Genomic DNA, 23,327 nt, shown 5'->3' with positions numbered 1-23,327 from the left:
ACAGCTTAAAAACCCAGCCACCCTTTTAGCAAGTATCTGCTGTGCTGAGTAAATACCTATGTAATGCCTCGCTCATCTGCAGTAGAAAGGGGAAGAGGTCCAATAGGTATGTTTAAAAAAAAGAGAAGAACACGAGCAAAGAGTAGCTATGCCATTATTACCCCAAGTTCCTCTGGTTCTAGCTCAATGATATTATCTAAAATGTGAAAGTCAGAGATGATCCCATCGTCTGACCACGTTATTAACCAATGATCTTGCCTCCTTGCTGGATTCAAGGAAAAACAATGCAGCATCCAGGCAACGGAGATTCTGAACAACTATTGGCACTTCTTCATTTTAATGATGTAGTTTTACAATTTTAATAAAGCACAGAAAAAGGAAAAAAATTGAACTAGATGCAGATACGAAAGTGAGACAAAGAGCTCTTCCAGGTGTCTGCATGGTTCTCTAGCCAAACAAAGTTACTAGGTCACACCTGGATGCTGAACAAGCAGTCCTGGCCAAGGTATAATATACTGTGTTTTGAAGAACAAAAGATAGAAAAGATATAATCACAGGAAACTGCTTCATGCAGTAACGCTCCATTTAGAGGACTAGAAACAGAACTGCAGTAGCTGTCAAGAAGGAAGCCAGTTCCCACAATGATGGCCAATAATACTTTTGATATCACGAAAAAGAATTAATGCATCCTTGAAACAAGGTCTTGTAAAGGGCAGACAGACTGTATTAAAGTTTTCCCCGGAAGGGAAATTATAATATACACTAATTTTATTTATTTGTGTTGCCTAACAGCAATCATGTGATCTAACTGGTGGTGAAAAGTAGTAAAACTGAAATGTAACGAATCTCTATGCAGTAAGATCTCAACTCACTGTGAGTTCTTAAGCATCTTTCCAAAAATGAGGCAAAGATAACATCCCCAAAATGGAAAGGTATACATATCTATTATGGAACCAAAAAAGGCACCAGGCATACGGATTAGTGAGCATCTGGGGATCCCCAGCACATCCCTAATCCCAGAGCTATGTTTAACAACAGCTTGCGTTCAAATCACTATTTTTATGTTCTGCTAATGTGATATGCCATTTAGCATCTTCTGAAACTATTCAGTGACCTACTTTGTTCATTAAAGCATTTACAGAGATCTTCTTCCCCGATAGAACCAGACCACTCGCTAAATGAATATTTCAGTTCCATCAAGTTATAAGATTATTTCTATTTGAAAGAAAAAAATATTTTAAAAGACAGAAACAGACAACAATTCTATAGTTTAATGTAAAGAGAATCAATATTTTTCCCCTTTATTTAAGCTTAGTCTTCTCATTTAATTGCTATAGTCAGAAAAGAAAACCATAAGATTAATGATGGCAATCAAAAATAAATTAATTAAAATTAAAATTTTTAAAATTCAGTGACACGGCTCATTGCACCAGTATTCTTAATGTGGTTTCACATAGAACAGTGTCAACCTTCAGAAGGGAAAAAAAAGAGTAAATAAAACCTGTGGTTTACTCTTAAGTAGAGATCTAAATCAAATATATAAAGTCACTGAGAAGGCGCAGTGCTAAAGATCTATCTAGTAGTAGAGATGAGGAACAAGAAGAGGGAAATACTTTAACCTTCCAAGCATAAATCAACCCCTTCCTTCTTCTATGACAAGTGTTCAGAGTGGCCTGGAGAAATAAAGCACTTGGCTTTGAGATTGAATAAAGATAATTGAGAAAAACAGAGAAAAATGAGGTGCAGGCATTTTTATCTTTGCTTGGTTAAAGCAAAGGGAATTTGCCCTGGTCAGGCATCTCCTCCCAATGCAGCAAATTTAGGCATGAGCTATAGGCTGCAAACTGAGCCTGGGGATGGTGCAGGGGAATGATGGACGGAAGGGAGGATGAAGTTGCCAGTTCTGAGGGTTTACACTGAGCCACAGAAAGGGTTAAAGAGACGCTCCTCATACCTTTCTTTTCCGTTCCATGCGCTCTCTGGGGATTTTCCGTTGTTTTTTTCTCTCTCTCTCAAGGGTTTTTTCCTTTTCATCCAGTTCAGCCTCTCGAACTTTTTTAATAGAAGCAGCAGCATGAGCCATTTTGCAGAGGAAATCAGCAGAAGCAGTTGCCGCGGCTCAGTTTCCACTCCCTAGCAATCCAGGAGATTTTAAGAGCTAGATGGAGATGTGACTTGCCCTACCAGGCCAATGGCTGGCAGCCAGAACACTCACAAAATAATCCACTCCGCCCCCGAGCTAGGTCATAATCTTGCTCCAGCCTCTGCAGCACCCATAATTCACCACGACGTACCAAGGTCCCAGGCCAAGCGCCCCAGCAGCAGACACCTGCACACGCGCAGGCAGAGGTTTGCACCCACTCTCGGAAATGGTCCCCGGGGAGGGCGGAGCACTAGACTTCGAGCTCTTCAGCAGTTGGGAGGCCGCAAGTGCAGACAAGCATCCTACTAGTTGGAAAAAGCCTTCCTTAGACACGTATCACCAGTTGGAACGGTCTTTGGGGACTCCTCCAGACAGTCTGTGTCTTCCGACTAGAGCCAGGAAGAGGCCACCTCTGTGGATCTGCTAGGGGGTGGGTAGTTGATTGCCGCTTCCAACCACACCTCTATGCAGGGTGAGAAGAAAATGGTGCAGTCTCTCTGAAAGACTCGCTGCTGCTGCTGTTGCTGCTGCTGCTGCTGCTGCCGTGGCTACGGCTGCTCTGCTGTAGCGCATGACATGAATTCCTGCCTCTTAAATCTCTCAGTCCTTCCCTTCTCCAAGGTTCATTTAAAGAAAAGAATCAACGCTGCCGTTTGGAGAGAGGACGAGCACTGTTGGCATTACTTGCCCCTGCCATAGCAATACAGGGGTGAGCACCCCGGGGGAGGGCTGGGAGCAACCTGGTCCTCCCTGTGTCATTGACAGACCCACGTGAGGCTGCACTGGGGAGCTGCATTAAGCAGGGAATGGAAAGGAGCTGTCAGTGAGCACAGCATAATCTGGGCTCAGCTAGGTTATCCCCCGGGGAAAGAGGGGCCCCCCAAATAGGGAAAGGAGGGCAGAAATAGAGGAAAGGAGAGAGAGGAGCAGGCAACAGGGAAAGCTACTCTCCATCATTCTAAGAGGCACACAGGTACACATCATTAACTACCAAAGGCTTTTGTCAAATACAAAATTAACATTAAGTAACGTGATGAAGTAAAGCAGGATCGTATTTCTGGATGTTCCTGTTTCTATACTCAATAGGGAGACGCAATGAAAAAAGAGAGGACACAACCTGTTAACTCGAGAAGATGAAATTCTCTTCAGCATTCCAGTTACATATACGGCCAAATTTTCAAAATTTTACCACAGTTTTATCAAGGGCCAATAGGATGTCACTTATTTCATAATTATTCATCCCTGGACTCTGGAGACAGTCATAACACTGCGTTGCACATCGCGGATTGTGGAAACCCCTGCACACATACACACACTCACTCACACAATTGTCCCATCTTAGAAGAAGAAAGTTTTGACTACTACTATAATCATTGACATTTAAACAATATAATCTGATTCTACATATTTCCTATTATTAAGAAAAAAGTAAAATAACATCACAAGTGTCCTCTTAGGAAATGATATGTTTTTGTACCCTAACTTTATGACATACCTACCTCGATAAATGAAGAATGTATAGTTTCCTTTCCTATACTGTATGAAGATAGTAAGATAGTAACTCTTCTAGGAGAGAAAATACTAATTTTCTATACTGTGGGTGGTCTCTACATGTTTTAGCTTATACTAACATAATTTACAATTTTTCTTTTCTACCTAAAATAAGTTGAAAGAGGTAAGATTAATAAAATATCCCACAAGCAAGCAAAATGCACTGCAGGGTAGTATAGAGAACCCAGCTTTTAATCTGACTCAAAAGTCAGTCAAAGGCGAGAATAATCACCGTGGCTTGGGCAGCATTATATTGGCGCCATGGTGGTTCATGGATCAGTTAACTTCCAGGCAGCACGATTAGTTTCTTATGTATGAGAAGCATAACCCTCTCTGACTTGAACAGCTGAGAATTCATCTCCTAAAAAAAAAAAAGTCAGCTTCTAATTGACTCCTTCCTCTAGAAAATCTTGTACATGTTTACAAAGAAACACACATAGACATTTAGGCTTCCTGGGAAGGAACCGCATGGATTTGGGGAGAATTCTTCTATCTCCTTACCCAGGTGACTCACCGCCTGCCACTTGATATAGGACAATTCTAACGTTTTCTCCTCTGAGGTACTTCAAGACGATCAGCTGTGATGGTGTCAAAGCGGTCGTTAGGAGCGAAGGTGGCTCAGGGAGAGCGCCAAGACTGGAGCGCAGGGTGTCCTTAGGGCCATCTGCATTCTCTTTTCTCCTGAATACTTTTTAAAAAATGTTTACAACCAAGCAAGTCTTACTTGATTCGCAAACGTCCTTTTAACTTAGTACCACGCATCCTAATAAATTATGGCCTAGCCTCCTACGGGGTTTCCCTGTTAATGAAGGTGACTCTTGGGCTTCCTCTGGGATAACGCCCTTCCTCTATATCACAGTATCCTCTCCCCTCTGTAGATGTCCCCAAAGGAAGGTGAAAAATCACAAGCACAGCTAGAGAAGAAAGTGGGGAGTTCCTGTTGTCGAAAAAAAAAATGTGTTTATTTCATTAGCTTTAATGAGCTCAATAGACCTACTTGTAAATCGACAGAATCAATTTAACTACGTTGTCTTCTAAGGCCTGGAAAATTACACATTTTTAAATTTCAATCTGCTAACTTAAAAAGAAGTTCTTAGACATGGTTAACAGAGTCTTAGTCCCCAAGATCCCTCCATTCCATTTTTCTACAAAAAAGTAGAGAGCTCTATTCTTGAGAGCTCTTTTCATCACTTTGTCTCATGAAGAAAAGGTAATGAGTTAGATGTTGGTTTGTTAGATGTTTAGTTTGACTGACATAAATATTTCACAAAGCACTGTGATTGCCAAATCTTTGAAAAGGATAATTACGCTACTTTGCCCACATTTTCTCATAATATCTTTGAATGCAACACAGAGAAGCAAAGTCATCGTGTTTTTACAGTTGAGGACACCAGAAGGCAAACAACTTGTTCCAGATCACCTTCCCGAGGATGGTTTGCAGTGGCAGGAGGGCCGAGGTTCGGTACTCTTAAATCAGCCCACTTCGGGAGAGGCCACCCACTCAAAAGTTCCCGCTGTGGGCTCTACCGGTCAAATCCCCAAACAGGAACTCACAGGCTAGGACGAATATTTTTAAATAAAATAACCGATCACGAGTCCTTTTTTAGTGCGCGATTTTTCATTTATCTTTTCCTCAATCATAGAACATATTGCTCCCACATGAGATGGATGGCAGCACATAATCCTTTTTGGAGCAGATCAGACATTCCTACGCAGTCGGAGTGTCGTTTCTCTACAACCAACTTATTCAATAGTAAGCTGTTGAGAAATGATTTTCTAAAATCACTCCTTCCTGTATATTCCTGTTGCTCAAACTTTCCTGATTTCTATTTGAATGGAAAAAAATCGGTGTCGATTTTCTGAGGAAAGAGAGCAGCGAGCACTCACCAGCTGACCTCTGCACAGACAGGGCACCAGGTTCCAGTCCCAGGAGCTCCCGGCCATTTAAATGATGCAGGCACCGCATTCAAGGAGTCTTTCCATCAAGCCTCCAGCGGAGAGACAATACTGCCTGAATTTTGAACTTATAACAAAAGCTGCTTCCTTCCACAAAGCATCTTGGCCATCAATGGGATAAGCTTGTGTCTGCCTTCAAAGTCAGGAACACACTGTCGTTTACATTTAAACTTGAGAGCCAGCATAGATAGATTGCCCTTCAGAGAGGACATACTTCATTTTAAAGACAGGAGAGAAAAAGGCCATTTGCTGTCCTCAGTGTCCAGCACTCCATTGATCAGAATCCAAAGAAAATCCTCTGCAGACGTCAGGCATCAGTCAGGGCATCGTTCAATAACAACTGAGCCGGCCATATGCAACTTAATCCCCTTCTCTCTCCCCCGCCTCACCCAGGAGAGGCAGCTATGCAATTAAACAGCATATATTGCCACTCCACCAAAAATGGAGTGTGGGTGGTAAGGGGGAAAAGAAGCAGATGCACTAGGAAGACAGTTAAAACATCACCTAATCAGCAAAAAAAGACTCTGCTCACTTGAGCTATGAGCCAAGAGTTTATCCTACTCGAGTTCAACGGCATTTGCCCATGTTTGAGAATTCCTGTGTGTTCTGAGACTCATGAATGGTCAGGGTAAGAGAAAGCAAGCTGAACGAAGGGCTGTGTTGATGTATCACCCCCGATTTGTTTTGCCTGAAGCCAAATCCAAAAGCCAATTTGATAACATAAGGTTAATAAAGCAGAGCTTGCTAATAATATAACAGATCCTACTTTCCATTGATAACGGTCTCTGTAAGGAGATGATTTGGTTGAAGTTAGAATACCCAAATGGTGTCTTCCTTCTACTTCTGCCTGAGGAATGGAAGTAAGGACACTCCAGCTCCAAGTCAAAACAGGCAGTTCCCATAGTTTATGACGGAAAAGCAGAAGCAGTCTCAAGACCCCCACCTTCCAGCCTCTGAAATAAGCTCATAACACTTTTGATGTGTCACAGAAACTTTCCAGCTGTTACAATGGGAAGCAGACAAGGAGTGAAAAGCTTCCCTCTGGAGACCCCTTTACATAAAGAAGATAAAGCCACACAAAGTGTAGGTCATAAATAGTTAGCATTTTGTCACCAAAGACCTCAGCCCTATAATGACTGTGAGTATGGTAAGGGGATCAGCGGAGCAGCCACGTCTGCAACGGGCAGACGGAAGGGAAAGGCACAGACAGAGAAAGGAAAATCAAAAAAGCCACAGTTCAGGAGGAAAAGAGAGATACGGTCTCTCTCTCCCGGCATCCACTGAACCCCATCCCCAACTCCATTCATTCATTCCCAAAGTGCAGGCCTAGAGGGACAAAGGTGCATGTGCATTAGCTGAGCTTGTGTAAACTGGAGTCAGCCCAGGTTTGCTCCCTGTAAAAAACTCTTCCGACAGAAAAACCCTTCTCTGAGGCTTCTTAATCAAATTTATCTCTCTGTGCTCCCTTTGACAAGAAATAAAGAAATAAGTTCATCAGGAATCAGAAAAGCCCCATAATGCTAAAATCTATCCTCCTTTTAATTTATTATATAGCATCTTAGATTGAAAGCCTAGGAATTAATCTAAAATTTGCCTTTTAAAATATTTTTTTTTAATATTTGTTTAAAATAAAAACTTTCTCACTCTCCCCACCGCATTACTGCACAGCTTCTATCGCTGGTGCCACCTTTTTCTTAAATACAGTTACTGCAGGCCTAATATGAGCCAGTCGAGAAGCACCGGGGGTGCAGGAGTGAAAATGACAAAGTCTCTGCCGTAGTGGAGATGAACATCCACCATTAGAAGCGAACGATTTCCAGACATCCTGCAACATCTCCGTCACTCTGTACAATCTACAGTGAGTACAACTACGAATATTCAGATCTTGAATAGAAAGCTGTTTCCCCATCTTCAAATGCCTGGTTTCAAGTTTCAAACTATTTCTAAAAACCTTTAAATGTCTTCTCAGGGCTGCTCTCTTCTCATAAGTGGACTTTTATTCAGGAAAAACATACTGATCTTGGATAAGAAAGCCCCATCGTCTATTAGGGATTGAAAGCTTGGGGTTGAGTTTTAACTCCTGCTGACAGTTTAAAGTTGTCTTTTAAAACACATATAACTTCCCTTTTGGGTTTGTAACAGCTTTTCATAAACACTCTGGCTGTATTTCTTAGCCCTTTTACTTTGGCCAAATAAAAAGCACTGAATTGTGGTTAAAATGTGAAAATGCAATCTCAAACTTATTCGCCCTTGAAGATGTTTTTGTGTACCTTTTATCCATGAAGGAATTTATATTTTATTCTAGGAATTATATTTGTCCTCAGGATTTATATGTTAGTACCTTTAGCAACTCAAAGGAACAGCTTAATTGGTAAGGGAGAGAGAAGTTTGATCAACACGTGAAAGTTTTATATTTGCATAATGTCAGTTAGAACTGCTACTAGGATAAACAGTTTGATAGAACATGTTTTCATTAGACTATTTACAAAAGGAAAAGATTAATTTTTCTTGATTGAGACAAAACTATTTTTAATTGTTATTCTTTATGTGACTCCAAATTTAAGCCATGTGTCTTAATTTTCATGAAATAATTTATATTTGCATATAAATCAGAAAGGCTTAAAATCCAGTAAATGTGGGTTGAAATGACTGGACTATTATTCTATACATTTTATCGACCATGAATTACAGCCCTGTAACTAAGTATTCCTGGCCAGTAAATTATTAGCAAAAATATCTCATTATTTTTCAAAATTAACAATAGAAAGATGGCAAAATGTATCTTAGAGCATACCCAAATCTGCTGAAGATCAAACACCCAATCAGTGATAGATGTTTCAGATCTCCAGTTTTCCAAGCCAATGCCCTAATCATTAAAATACGGACATAAACACTTGCAGCAATTCCATACCCAGTGGAGTTTCTGTGCCGTGGATACGGCAATAAATATAAAAGACTTAAAACATATGTTGTTTCAATAATTCAACCATTCAAAAAACAATTCCCTTGTGACTGCATTGTTGGTACTAAAAAATTGAAGTGCTCCAAAGTGCTCCTTTTGTATCTGTGGATGGTTAGTAATTTTTATGAAGGTATAAACTTCTGGATTATTACTGCTTCTGGACCCCATCACATTTAGTTAACCATCCACCACCACCACCACCACCCCCACCTCTGCCAATATAGAGTTTCCATGAGCTGTTTTCATTTCTTCACCAACAGACATAAGATATCCTTTTTATCGCAATCTTTGTTTAATTGACCTATAAAGAAAATCTGTTGCTAGGCAGTCAGCGTTTCTTGCTTTAGGCACGACCAGCACTTTTCATTTTATACTTACTCATGCAAAGTCATAGCCCATAAATATGGAAACCAATGCATAAAATTAAATCAAACTTTCTTTGGAAACCACATTTCCGGAGGTAAGGCATAGTGGAGTCTTTTCTGTGACATGGTGTTTGTATCACTTCTAGATCAGATCAATCAGCAAATTACTGAGCACCTACATGGACAGCATGTGTTTCCAGCTAATAGGAGCCAGGTCATCCTGACCAACCCTCCCCCAAAACAAACCAGGAATACTGAATATAATATTAACAATTTCTTAAAAGCAACAAATAGCTGACACTATAAAAAAGAATTCTAGGCAAAACTGAAGGAAAACGGAGCCACTGAAAGATGAGCATAGAAATTGCTTTTCTTTCCCGAATGTATTTCCCTAGAAAAATTGAACTTTGATGTTGAAAACTTCATGAGCAAGAGGGCAGAAATCAAAGGCCACTGTCTACACAAGATGCAGTGCCTAATGGAGGGGTCTCCCCACAATCACCTGGGACTTCAAAAGCTATACTCTTAGGCTAAGGGTAGAATAGTAAATAATCGCCTTCCAGCAGATTTACAACCTGGGTTTTACTGCCTGGAGTTTCAACAAAGCTCAAGCCTTGAACCAGGCCTCAGGTGATCTCCAAACCACCCGTGACCACAGAGCCTGGCAGCAGTAAATACAGATCTCGGCAAGAGTCACTTTCATCCTTGACCTCAAATTATCTGCATAAATAATTTTCCAAGTACAGTGACCAGCATACAATCAAAGACAATGAAGTATACAAAAGAATAGAGAACAAACCTATACAGACTTGAGATAATGGAACTATGAACAAGGCAGTGACACAAAAAAGAATTCAAACAAACAAACAAACAAACCGTTCTGGTTCCTCAAAATAGTATCACTTAGTTGGGAAGTTAAGTAATCTGAGCTCTTTGAGTTCAGACTTATTTCCTTTTTTTTCTCTACCTCTCAACCAAACTATACTACTTTGCATAAGAACGGACAATAATAAATGTTAGATAAGTGAGCGATAGAAGCATCCAATGAATTGTAGAAACTATGTGTACTATAGGACTTTAGAACGCCATACATTTTATTAATAAAAGTTTTGTTAACGATGTAGTAACTAAAGGCAATTTCACCCTTAAACATCTGAAAATTCAAAAATGTCACCAAAATCTAACAGATAAATAAGATGTAACTGAAAAAATACAATAGACTATTTTCCACAAGTTAAAAGTTTTATATAAAAACAAATCTGATGGCTTGGGTAGAAACTTTAGGCAATATTCAACCCAACAAACTTTGTAACATAACATCTGCAGTTTTTACTGTTTCAAGTCCTGTGATGCACTTAGCTTTCAATGTCTTCACAGAAAGTTTTCTTTCTCCCCTCATTTCTTGAAAGACAGAGAGTAGAAGCTCTCTTAACAAACCTTTACTTAACAAGATGTCTCCACTCCCTCTAGGAATACTACTGATGCCCACCATATATTAGAAGCTTGCAGCTTACTAGTTGTTCTATACTATCTGCACATTCTTCTCCAGCTAGTAAAGTTGTATGCTTACAAGAGCCAGCTATGTTTATTACTGACCTTTTTATTCCAGTTGTACTTGTTATTACAATTATATAATTTAAATATGTCTTATATTATCTAAGAAAATATGGGTACAAAAAAAGTTGTTTTATGAAAATTGATACAAATGCTTTGTAAGGACTTGATAAAGATGAATCCCTAATAAATACTGCTGTTGAGTGATGAGAATGGCTGGAACAAATGTAAAAGATTGGGGGACAGGCTTTAGAAACATCTAGAAATCCTGCCATCAGATTTTTTTGCAAGTGTCTTTAAGTTCTGACTCCAAGTAAAAGACACCAAACTGGAAAATATAGGTGAGACAATACCTATAGGTAGGTATTGTTTATTCAAAGATCACAAGATGAAACCTCAAACAGTGAAAAATTCTTAAACAAAAGGTCACGATCCGACATCAAACCATTGACAAAAGAAGTCCAATGTATATGTTTCAAGTTAAAATAAAATGCTTAAAGTATGTAAGTATTATTGTTTGAGTCTCCACTTGAACCATCTTTTCTTATTAACTGATCATATAACACAGTTTTGATAACGTTATAAAAGAGAGCTTCTTTTTGTGGTGAAGGGTCTTGAGTCTGGATTCCAACTTGGGCTCTATAACTTTGGATACATTACCCAGCCTCTGTAGTCTTCAATCTCCTTCTATATAAACGGGGGTAATGTCTACCTAACAGAACCAAGAGCAATGGCACCTGTAAAACTTGTAGTAGGTGCTCAATGAGTAGTAACTACTGTGATCACTGTTCTGAGAAAAAAAACAAAACATGAATATAAAAGCATGAAAGGGGAGGAAAGTAGACTTGTAAGACAGAAACACAGGGAATAGATGGAAATAAGATACAATTGCCCCCAAAAATAGTGTGGGAAGAAAATGCTGATCCCTTTGATGACCAACATCATTAATAAGCTCACAATTCTTCAGACTGTTTGGTAAGGATGAAATCCAACACAAAGCTTTGTAACACTGTGGAATGAAGCTTAAAGTCAGTGAACTTGTGCTATAGTCTGAATGTTTGTGTCCTCCCAAAATTCGTATGTTGAAATCCTAATGCCAATTGAGATGGTATTAGTGGGTGGGGCCTTTGGGAGGTGATTAGGTCACCAGTGAGATTAATCCCCTTATAAAAGAGACCCCAGAGAGCTCCCTGCCTCCTCTGCACCACATGAGGACACAAGGAGAAGTCTGCTCCCCTGGAAGAGGGCCCTCATTTCACCTGACCCCATAGTGGCACCCTGATCTCGGACTTACAGCCTCCAGAACTATGAGAAATAAACTTCTGTTGTTTATAAGTTACCCAGTCTGTAGTATTTTGTTATAGCACCCTGGACTGACTAAGACAACTTAAGTGCCTGAGAAAATTTTACTAGCCCCCGTGAAACGATAGCTCTATAGTCAAATTACATAAGTGAATTCAGTACCACAGATTTACGGCAGGCCTCAATCAGAATAAAGGACATCCTACAAAAGCTCCCTTTTGAATGGAAAAACAAAACAAAGAACAGTTACCATTTGACTACCAAGTAGGCATGGTTCCAAATAGAAGCCTCTGTCATACTTTCTTTTACACATAAATTTATTACCAAAGTACAATAATAAATAGGGAGGTGATGGAACGCTTTTTCAGTCTCATAATTAAAGGGCAAAACTGACCTCATTACAGGAATAAATATAGAAGGACACAGTCAATCGGTCCGTCAGTTTGGCACACCTATGTAATACTGGGAAGAAAATGTCAAAATAAATCCCTTTTCACTCATAAGATTGGAGATAAAATGTCATCTTTCCTGAAAGAAGACAAAAACAAGACATACACCCATAGGGTAGGAGTTACAAATACAACTGAAGACAAACCCAGTACGAGGAACTTTCATAACTTGGACATCATTCTGCTTATGTATTTTCTCTGCAGTGTCAGCGTTAGGATTTTTACGGAGCGAAAGATATTTACGACTCTACCCAAAAAGAGCTGACTTTGAATTTGGAAGAGTATTTTTGGATAAATCAGAGCGGAGGGTTTCCATTAGCCTCCACAATTCACTGGGGTTCCTGCAGAAGCAGCTCAGGGTCCCTTCTGCAATCTCGAGCAGCTCCAGGGGCACCTCCTTTACATACAGGAAAACTCCATTTGAAGAAAAAGATCCGCTGCTTAAAGAAAAAAACACCAAAAAAACCCCAAAAAACAGAAAACTCAAATAAGCTATACAAATTTGTTATGTGTACAAATACAAATTCCTGGAGTTTGGTAGCCCTCTGCTGGATGAGAGATAGTAAATCCACTTCTCTAAAGCACTGTTTGAGGAACTAAATGTTTTCATAAGATTTAGAGGACTACTTTAATGCTTGCTATATACCTATCTTTTGTTCAGTGGATATTTTTCTGTTTTGCAGAAGAGAGACAGGAAATATCCTCTCTGCCAAGCCATATAATATAACAGTAAACTAGAACAATCTAATGCAGATTATAAATTAAAATACTGTGCAGTTCACTTTTTTAAAAAATAAAAACAGAATTTGAAACAAACAAAGCAAGTAAAATTTCAGCCCAAGCAAGATATTTGTAGGTTCTCAGCTGTCAAATCCCCACCTAGGATTTCTCTTAACCTGATTCTAGGTTAGATCAATATATTTACAACTGATTTTTAAAAGTCATTTGTTGATGCAGTCTCAAACTGTACACTAATATGCGTTGTCAGGTCTAGTCTTATACACATTTGAGTAATACAATATGATCAGGCTTTTTGTTTAGAGTAAGAACATTTCTAAACATCATGGCAGAATTACTCCAGAACATTCAACTCAGTCTGGATGTGCAATTTCTGAAACATGTCAGGTCCTAGAACAATGCTGTCTTTACAGAAACTGTTTTGCAAAAGAACTTGCATGTTTATATCAAACCCAACTGGAAAATTATTTGTTGTGTGTTTGAAAGTCTCAATAGTAAACCTTAAAACGAATGAGTCTCGAAATTGTCTCTTAAGGTCTCGGATCAATTTCTGGTTAATTTTATTTCACATATCTTTTCAAAATCCCATCTTCCTGTTGTATCACTTAAAACTTTCTTACTTTCAAGCCTCTGTCCATACACCTAGACCCTGTCACTGGTGCTTCCTAAACCAATTGATAAGGTTTTGCCTGGTCCACAGTCTCTTCAACTTTCCCATCCTCGCAGCAGAGGCCACCTGATATATTCACTTCCAAATTCTGCTAATCCTGTCCTGAGGCAAGTAGAGATTATGAAATTCTTTTCCAATTCTCCAAAATGCAGGGCCAACTCACTTTTGCATCTCAGTTTAGATAACTAGGTTTATCCTTTGATGTCAAAATTTAATCCCAACCTAGGCTGGTAAAATGCCTAGGACTTGAGAAGTGCTACCTACTGACAAGACTGCCTGCTTCCAACTGCCATCATTCTCCTGAATATCCAAAATTCCTCTCCTCCTGAGTTTCTGTCTCCGTGCTTCACCTGTCTGCTGGGACACCACTGTCGTGCACATTGGACCCTCTCAATCTGTTGGATTATCACCTATCTCCTGGGGCCATTTTCTACTATCACCGTAACCATTGAGTACACTGAGTCTAGCTACTTCCTGTTTCCGCTGTTCATGGTCCTTAACTAGACACTGCTAGGAGGAGTCCCAAGATACCACACTTTGTTACCAAAATTATGTTCTTCACCTTCACCCATTATATTTGATTTCACTAATTTTAAACCATAGGCTCAGTTTACTTGCTTTTTTTTAATGATCCTGCCTTCTCTTTCGGTTTTTTCTCAGTAACACGTTTTTCACAATTCTTTTCACTTCAAAACAACCGTCTAGATTTGTAAAGCTCTTTGTGATAATAATGAAGTTTTCAAAATTTTTTTTAATTTTTAATTTTTTTTTTTGAGGAAGATTAGCCCTGAGCTAACATCTGCTGCCCATCCTCCTCATTTGCTGAGGAAGACTGGCCCAGACCTAACATCCGTGCCCATCTTCCTCTACTTTATATGTGGGACACCTACCACAGCATGGTTTGCCAAGTGGTGCCATGTCTGCACCTGGGATCCGAACCAGTGAACCCCAGACCGCAGAAGCAGAATATGTGAACTTAATCACTGGGCCAGTCCCTTTCAAAAATTTTTTTAAAAGACAAAAACCTGCTTTTCTTTTTGTCCTTATTTCCCACACCAGAATTCCCACCATGTCTCCATCAAAAGAACAAAAAAAGGACTGCAGCATTTCACCCAGGGAACAGAAACATTATGCAGGGGTTACACTCTTAGCTTACTACTGAAAAGAGGAACAGGCAGGGGGATGACAATGTGGACAGAGGAGGTTTCTCCTTCAACCTGTTCTAATGCTATCAAGTACTCATTAAACCCCGGGTTTCAAAGACCCTCAATATTTTAAAAAGTGCTGCCCAAGTCAGCATTTTGTCTACCTTCTGAGGAAAAGAATGAGAGGCATGAGGGAGGAAGGAGACAAAAATAACTAATATTTTTTAACTTGCTAAAATGCAAATTATAAAACTAGGCTTAAACATCTTCCTCTTGTTGTATATTTAAATAAACATTCAGGTGTGCATACATATTCCATTTCCTGAAAAATGACTAATGGATATTCTAATGCGTATACCCTATCAACTTTATATAGCTGACTTTTAAAACACTGACAATGAAAGCTAAACATCATCCTAAATGTTGATGAGTCATTAACGGCACAAATAATATTTAGTAATGCATTTCTAGAGATCTTACGTGCTTCAAAGGTACTAAGCACTATTTTACCTGGATTTTGGTTAGTGTTAAGCAGGATTCTAAATTATTTTAGTCATTTACCATAAGTTCATAATGATGTATACTGGAGCAACTTTTGACTATTTTCAAAAATTGCCATTAAAAAATCACTAAAATTCTTTTCCTTTATTTCAAAAAACATTCTCCACTTAAAAGAAATCTTTAGTCTTGGATAACACTATTTTTAAAATAGTTGGTGTTTTTGTACTATGAAGGGTATCAAATTCAGTCAATTCTTGGCCATTTAAGTATTTATTTCTTAGTATTTAATGCCAAGTCTTCTCTTATATAAGTGTTATAAAAAGTGAAATAAGTGAAAGAAGATGAAAAGTTTCAAGTCATCTTGACATAAACCATTTCATAGTATTTGTGTTCCACCTTAAGGCCAATTTCACTTTATGCCATGGATTACAGCAAATTAAATTGCAAAGAAAGCTCTAGTATTTGTGATTTAATCACAGCAGGAGTAGACAAAACAAGAATGTATTTACATGGGCTTGTTGAAACAGATAACATTTCATCACTGATTTTTCTGAGTAGATGAAGGTAAGTAAATTAAGTAAATATAACAAGAAGGAAAAGAAATTCTGTGAAGAACAGGACAAAATAATTCTATGTCGTGTGTCTGTTGTATTAACTTTCTCTTTTGTCCGTTTCATTCTCCTGCCTCCCCTTTCCCTGTGTCATGCTTTTGTTTTGGCCCAAAGAGAAGAGGAAAATTAGACGAATAGGGGAAAATAACTTGGGAGAGTGGAGAGGAAGAGAAAAATGAAGTCAGTCCCTGAGGACAATACAAGGTGAGAAGAGGATGCCCTAGAAATGCAGTTCAGTCTAGATACGTGCTTTCAAAATACCTGGAAATACTTTACCACGTTACTAGTGACCTCCATGTTGCCAAATCAAATAGAAATTCATCAATGCTTATATTAGTTGACCTTTTAATAGTATTTCATGTAATTGAACATTCCTTCCTCTTTTGGAAAACTCTCTTTACCTAGTTCTGGCTCTCGAATCTCCTGTTCTTCCCCCTGTCTTCTCAGCTATGCTTCAGTCTTCTCTGAGGTGTCCTCCTTTTCCTCATCTGAACTCAGCTGCTCAGAACTGTCCTGGGGTTTTCTTGCTTCTCACGCTACACATGCTGCCCAGCAGCAGAAGCTACTCCCATGGCTTTAAATCTTATATCTGTGCCAAATCCACGGTTTCTCTCTCTAGTTCTGACCTCTCCTCTAAGCTGCCCATTTGATATAACCATTTGGATATTTTACAGGTATTTCTGGATCTTTTCCCCCAAACGTCTTTCTCCCCTAGGTTTCCATATCTCAATAAATAATACCCAGCCAAAAACCTGGGAATTGTCCACATTCAGTCTGTCCCTGAGTCTTGCAAGTTCTTCTACCAAAATGCATCTTCATCTGTACTTTCCCTTCATCCCCACAGCTTCCAGCCATCGCTGCCTCTCGCCAAGCCTCTCCCAACAACTTCCTACAGCTCCTCTACCTCTACTCCACCCCTCCTCCATTCCTCTCAGCGAAAAAGTGGTAAATTATAAGTTGGAGCCTGCTTAGCAAATGTCTAAATAATTCCGATGAATTCCCACCGAACTTAGTAACAATTCCAAAGCCTTCATGATCTGGCCCCTGTTTGCTCCTCTCTCTTGACTACGCTCCAGCGACCCTGGCCTTCTCTCAGTCCCTACATGCAACAAGCTCTTCCCCACTTCAGGACCTGCACATCTACTTCCCTCTGCCTGGAATGTTGTCCTCATTCTTCACCTTGCTTATCCTTCAAATCTCAGATTCAGTATCATCACTTGCTCATAGCAGGTCCCTCCGACACTTTCTCAACCCGAGCCAAATTAGCTCGCCTTGTAAAACTCTTATAACAACTTGGGTTCTAATTCATAGCACCTATCACAATTTCTAATGATATAGTTAACTAGGTTCTTATTTGGTTAATTTTTCCCCCACTGGAATGTAAACTCTACTAAGGCAAGCTCCAGGTGCCAAAAACACTGACTGGCATGTAATGTGGGCTGAGTAACTTTTTGTTGAGTAGACGGATGAATGCCTGCATGCACGAATGAGCTACTGACGACTAAGAACACTGAAAGGAATGCTGATGATTAAAAATGCTAAAGTTGTATATCTTTGGAGTCCAGTAAATGCCACTAATGACTAGAATTTGACAGTTCCCCTGGGATCCACATTGAATTTCTTAGAGAAATTAAGGATATTTCCTTTTCACAGATAGAAGTAATAGTATGTTTGCAAAAAGTTATTCTGCATTTAATCAAAGCCTCAATTTTTCATACCATAGAGAGAAATATCATATTCATTCATTAATGTAAAAAACTGTAATTATGACTCATTGACATATACACATTAGGAAAGAAATACATTATCATGTTATCAGTGGTATCTCTAGAATTTGGAAAAAAGTTTTTGTTGCTGTTATTGCTGATTTTGTTTTGTTTTGTTTTTTTAATTAAGTTCCATAGTCTACAGTAGGGTTCACTGTCTGTGCTGTACAATTCTACGGGTTTTGACAAACACATAATGTTATGTATCCAACATTACAGGACCATACAAAATAGTTTCACCACCTTAAAAATCCTCGCGCTTCACCTATTCATTGCTCCTCCATTTCACCCCAGAAACCCTCATGAAAACTGATCTTGTTACTATCTCTATAGTTTTGCCTTTTTCAGAATGTGATATAGTTGGAAAGAAATAGTATGGAGCCTTTTCAGACTTGCTTCTTTTACTTAGAAATATATATTTAAGGTTCCTCCATGTCTTTTTGTGGCTTGATAGCTTATTTCTTTTATCACTGAATAGTATTCCATTGTATAGATGTAACACAAGTTTATTTATCCATTCACACATTAAGGGATGTCTTGTTCGCTTCTAGTTTTGCATAATTATAAATAAAGCTGCCATAAGCATTCAAGTACAGTTTCTGTGTGGACCTAAGTTTTCGCCTCATTTGGGTAAACACCTAGGAGCATGACTGCTATAGGTTTTTTTTAAATCAATTTGAATAAGTTCCCCTCTATTCCTAGTTTGCTGAGTTTTTTTAAAAATCAAAACTTGATGTTGGACTTTGTCATATGTTTTTTCCAAATCTCTTGACATGATCATATGATTTTTCTTCTTTGGCCTGTTGATGTAATGGATTATTTTAATTGTTTTTTGAATGTTGAATCAATATTGTATACTTAGAATAAATCCCACTTAGTCATGGTGTATAAATCTTTTCTATACATCGTTGCATGCTATTTACTAACATTTTATTGAGGATCTTTACATCTATTTTCATGACAGACATTGGTCTGTAGTTTTCCTTTCTTGTCATGTCTTTATTTGGTCTTGGTATTAGGTAATGCTGGCCTCAAAGAATGATTTAGGAAGAGTTCTCTCTCTTTCTATTTTCTGGAAGAGACTGTAGAAAATTGATATGATTTCTTCTTTAAATGTTTGGTGGAATTCATCAAGGAAACCATTTGGGCCTGGTGCTTTCTTTATTGGGAGGTTTTTAATTATTGATTCAATCTATTTGATAAATATAGGCTTATTCAGATTATGAATCTCCCCTTGTAGGAACTTGGATAAATTATGTTTTTCGAGGAATTGGTCCATTTCCTCTAAGTTGTTGTTCAAAATATTTCTTTATTGTCCCTTTAATGTACATGAGATCACTATTGATGGTCCCTCTTTCATTTCAGATACAAGTAATTTGTGTCTTTTCTCTTTTTTTTTTCTTGGTTAGCCTGGCTAGAGTTTTATCAATTTTATTTAATTCAAAGAACGAGCTCTTGGTTTTGTTGATTTTCTCTACTGTTTTACTATTTTCAATTTAATTGACTTTTGCTCTAGTTTTTATTATATCTTTCCTTCTACTTGCTTGCTCTTCCTTCTCCAGCTTCCCATGGTGGAAGCTTAGATTATTGGATTTTGGATCTCTCTTCTTTTCTAAAAATGCATTCAATGCTGTAAATTTTCTTCTAAGCACTGTTCTTACTGTTTTGTTTTGCTCATCTGTATTTTCTGATCTAGCATTGATTGATCACTAAGATATGTTAGGCTTTATTTATCACTTTATTCAAATCATACAAGTATACATGTATTTATGTGTATTGCAAGAGCAAAATATCTATAGCTATTTTGCTTTTTTCTCTGAGCTAATGGCTAATCCAAATTTCAAAGTTAGCTTTCTAAAAGCTAAAACAATTTACAGTGCTCAAATATCTGCAGTGTCTGAATTTCCTGAATCTGCATCTACAATTTATTTTGATTGTGTCTAGATATTAATACTCCTTCAAACAGGATCAACCTTAAGCAAAAATTAGAAAGTTTTCCATCCATATAATGTTTCCTGAAATAAACGTGTACCAAAAGCAGGTAGCTCTGAAAATGATCTAACACTAATCAATCCTGATTTATTTTCCCCTTGGAATAGGAAAAAGAGCAAACTTTGATAGGAAAACACTCCCAAGCTGTATAAACTGGGCACAATTGCATTCTGGAATCTATTATTCTTGCTATTATACCTTGAAGCAGCCAGATCTACTGGAAGAAACATAAGCTAGGACCCACTCAGAAAAAAAATTACATGCTGAGTGTCTGGAAGTTCACCATAACCGATCTGCATGGGTGCTACTCACTCCAGCAGAGAGCCCAGCAGAAATATGCCTTTCTGGGAGCAGAATTTAGGGTAGTGAATACTTTTCATCAAAGCACCTATCAGACACAATTTGCTGCAAAGATCACAGTTAGGAAATCAATCATGTCACATAGATAATTCTACACAGCAGCGAGAGCCTGAGTGACGTACTTTGACCATAGCCAATGAAATAAAAAGGAAAAGGAAGAGTGGCACTGGACAATTCTGTAACTAACAGACAGTCCTAGCCAGAAGAGAAATTAAAGGAGTGGTGATATTTTGCTATGGAGAGGGCAAATAAAACAGCCCATGTTGGCCTTGGAGGCAATTAATACTGTTTTGGCTCAAGGTCAACTGGTAGGCTAGGCATTCCAGAAAACTACTCGCATGAGCATTGTGGCAAAGTCCACTTGCTGTTCCTTAACAGCTGTTCTCCCTTCTTGTTTTGATAAGATAATAATAATAATAATAATAATAATAATAATAATATTGTTGGGCACATGGCTGTCATAGTAAAGACGACATTTTCCAGCCTCATCTGAAGCCAAGTGCGGTCATGTAATTATGTGATGACCAATGGGATTAAAAAAAAGAAAAACAGATTGCTTGCAACTTTTGTAAATGTCCTTAAAGACAAGTCATGAATGTTCCTCCCCATCTTTCTCCATTCTGCTAGACATGATGGTTAGAGCTTGAGACATCAGTTTAAGCTATGAGGTGGCAGCCTCATGGTGAGGATGGCAGAGCCACAGGATAGAAGGATCCTGGATTCCTGACCCAGTGGAGTACCTTACCAGTTTCAGAATATTCATGTTGGGCTTTATTTTATGTGTGACAGAAATGAATTTCTATCGCATTTAAGCCACTATTACTGTGGGTTTTCATTCATTCCAGGAATAAATCAATTATTTACTTAATTAATTAATCCCAATTGATGAAGAGACCAGGGAGCCTTTTGGTGAAGAACTCATCCAAATAGAAGAAGGAGCAAGTCACAGGAGATTCATGTAGCAACGAGGACATCTTCATAAAAAAGAAAGGGCTGGCTGCTGTCACAGACGTTTAACTCCTTATCAGCTCCCAAATCCTCCTCATATTAGAACTGTATAGAAAGAATTGGAATGAACTTTGTAAGACACTGGGACACAAGCTACACTACTGTGGCTGTCCTTCAACACAGCACAATGGGGATTGAGTTCCAATCAGATAACAAGTACCTTTGGCCCCTCAAAGACATTGGTGCCCCTGTGGAACCTGGGGCCAGAGCAGTGGGCAATGGAGGAAAAGAGAGGATGTGCTCAGTCACCGTTTGGCAGCTGATGAGGTGGTTACCAGACTTGTTCATGAGCACATGTAAGACCCCACCTGGAGACCCCCTAAAAATACAAGAGTGGTGAAGGGAGGCAAGGAGAGCAGGTTTCCAGTAGACTGAGATGGGGATATCGGTCATAAAAGAAGACATGTGACTATTAAACTGACTTCATTTGTATCCTTGGCTGGTGGGGCCTAAGGAAATTTGGCCATCTGCATGTGGTCTCTATCTGCCAAGGTCTGAATTACAGTTAACTAATACAAACCCACATTTACAAAAACTATAGAGGAAAATAAGTCTGAGCATGTGGGCAATGAGATGCACGATACAAATGTATTTAGATGAGAAACTAAGGCAAAAGATAAAGGTTCCAGAGTTCCTGACCCACACTACAAAACAGAAAAAAAAAAAAGGCACGTAGTCATGGTGGCCCAGATGAGGTGAGCAGAAAAGTCTGAGAAAAAATGTAGAGGTGGTCCAGACGCTCATGTCTAACTTACAACTGGTCTTGACCATCCAAGTATTTTATTTTCTATAGAAGAACTATTAACACACTTATAATCAGAAAAAAATAATATTTACTTCAGTTATTCTCACCTAGACTCTTTCCCTGGTCCCCATCATTTTATTTATGGCTCCTGTCTTCTACTGCTGCGGACAATAGAATAATAGAGAGAAATAGTAACAAGAAAGGACATGCTAAATATAGCAGTTCAAGATCTGAACACTTCCTGTCTTCGTGCCTGATGCTATTCATAGGCAAACCTCCCAGTTATCCACACTCATCCTTAAAATGGCTGCAAAGTAACAGTGCCATTGTTACATGGATCCTTAATTTTCACCTATTTAGGTACAATTTCAGAGTTCTTGGAGTACTTAACCAAAATTAAAAGCTGTCAGAAAAAAAGGCACAAAAGGAAAAACAGCCACTATATCAAAGATATACTTTGAAGAAGTATCAAATACAGCAGACAGGAGATAGCCAGAGAGAGGTCAGTCTCTTCTCTTAGAAAATGGAAATCCACGTAAACCTGCCTCTGTGGAAAAGTCCTGAGCCACAATCGCATGAAAGCATCACCCCACAGAGAACACTTTTTCCATATTGGGGAATCCCATGGTAAGAGGGAGGCAGGGCCCACCTCCCATCACGGAAGACCTGACGCTCCGTTTCACCAGCCCTGCCAACTAGCACCTGGCGCATGACCTCAGCCCATGTGTAATTGCTCTTCTCTAAATTTCACCTGTTGCTTTGACTCTAGCAGTGATGCTGTTCTTCAGAGACACCACTGGAGGCCAGTCATGCTACAGTATGAATTCCAGCCACACCCTAAATTTTAAAAAAATAGAACTATAGTTATGAAAACAACGCTTTGTGAGTATACACAGGTAAACGTACACAAATCTGATTTTAATTAAAAAATTCAACATAATAGTAAAACTTTTGCTGGAGAAGAGATGGAATCTCGTTCTGAGATTTCAATTAAACACCCCTATCCATCGTAGGATAACTAAATATGTTGACTATCTTGATTGTGGTGATGGTTTTATGTTTCATACATATGTCAAAATTTATCAAATTGTATACTACACTAAATATCTATGTCAATTATATCTTTAAAACTGCTAATAAAAAGAAGATAAGTGAAACCCACTGCAGCTTTAACTTACATATATATATTCAAGAGCCATACACTCCTCTCCATGGCAGTCGATCCTTTCTGGCCCTCTCAGAGCTGATGTAATTGGTTTGAATTCATAACCAAAGAGCTTCCTTCAGACGAATGTCTGCATTTTTACACTTTACATAAACACGGTTGCCTCAAGACTGTCTCTTTTCCAATGACTTAAAGTCTTTGTCTCAGAGATATGTTGATAAGAAAAGCCTTTATTTATTTATGAATCTGATGATGAAGCAAAACAGAATTCCCCTGGTTTTTAAGACATTGCTTTTTTTAAAAAAAATCACAGAGCACCTCAACGGGATATGACTTGCAGATAT

At 38.7% G+C, this 23,327-nt stretch overlaps 1 protein-coding gene across 21 annotated transcripts in view; it reads right to left on the bottom strand.

Annotated features, from left to right (window-relative positions):
* Positions 1-23,327, bottom strand: part of ANK2 (ankyrin 2) — a 627,576-nt gene that overhangs the window by 248,580 nt on the left and 355,669 nt on the right. The window contains exon 1 of one of the 21 annotated variants that reach the window (XM_070504604.1): positions 1,955-2,755. The exons of the other annotated variants lie outside the window; for them this stretch is intronic. Coding sequence (XP_070360705.1) covers positions 1,955-2,083 — 129 coding nt within the window. The 5' untranslated portion in view covers positions 2,084-2,755. Of the gene's footprint in view, positions 1-1,954; positions 2,756-23,327 lie in introns of those variants that run through there. 21 annotated transcript variants of the gene reach the window in all.

The sequence above is a fragment of the Equus asinus genome, chromosome 3, assembly GCF_041296235.1.
Source record: "Equus asinus isolate D_3611 breed Donkey chromosome 3, EquAss-T2T_v2, whole genome shotgun sequence".
NCBI lineage: Eukaryota > Metazoa > Chordata > Mammalia > Perissodactyla > Equidae > Equus > Equus asinus.
This window is presented reverse-complemented; position numbering and strand designations above follow the sequence as displayed.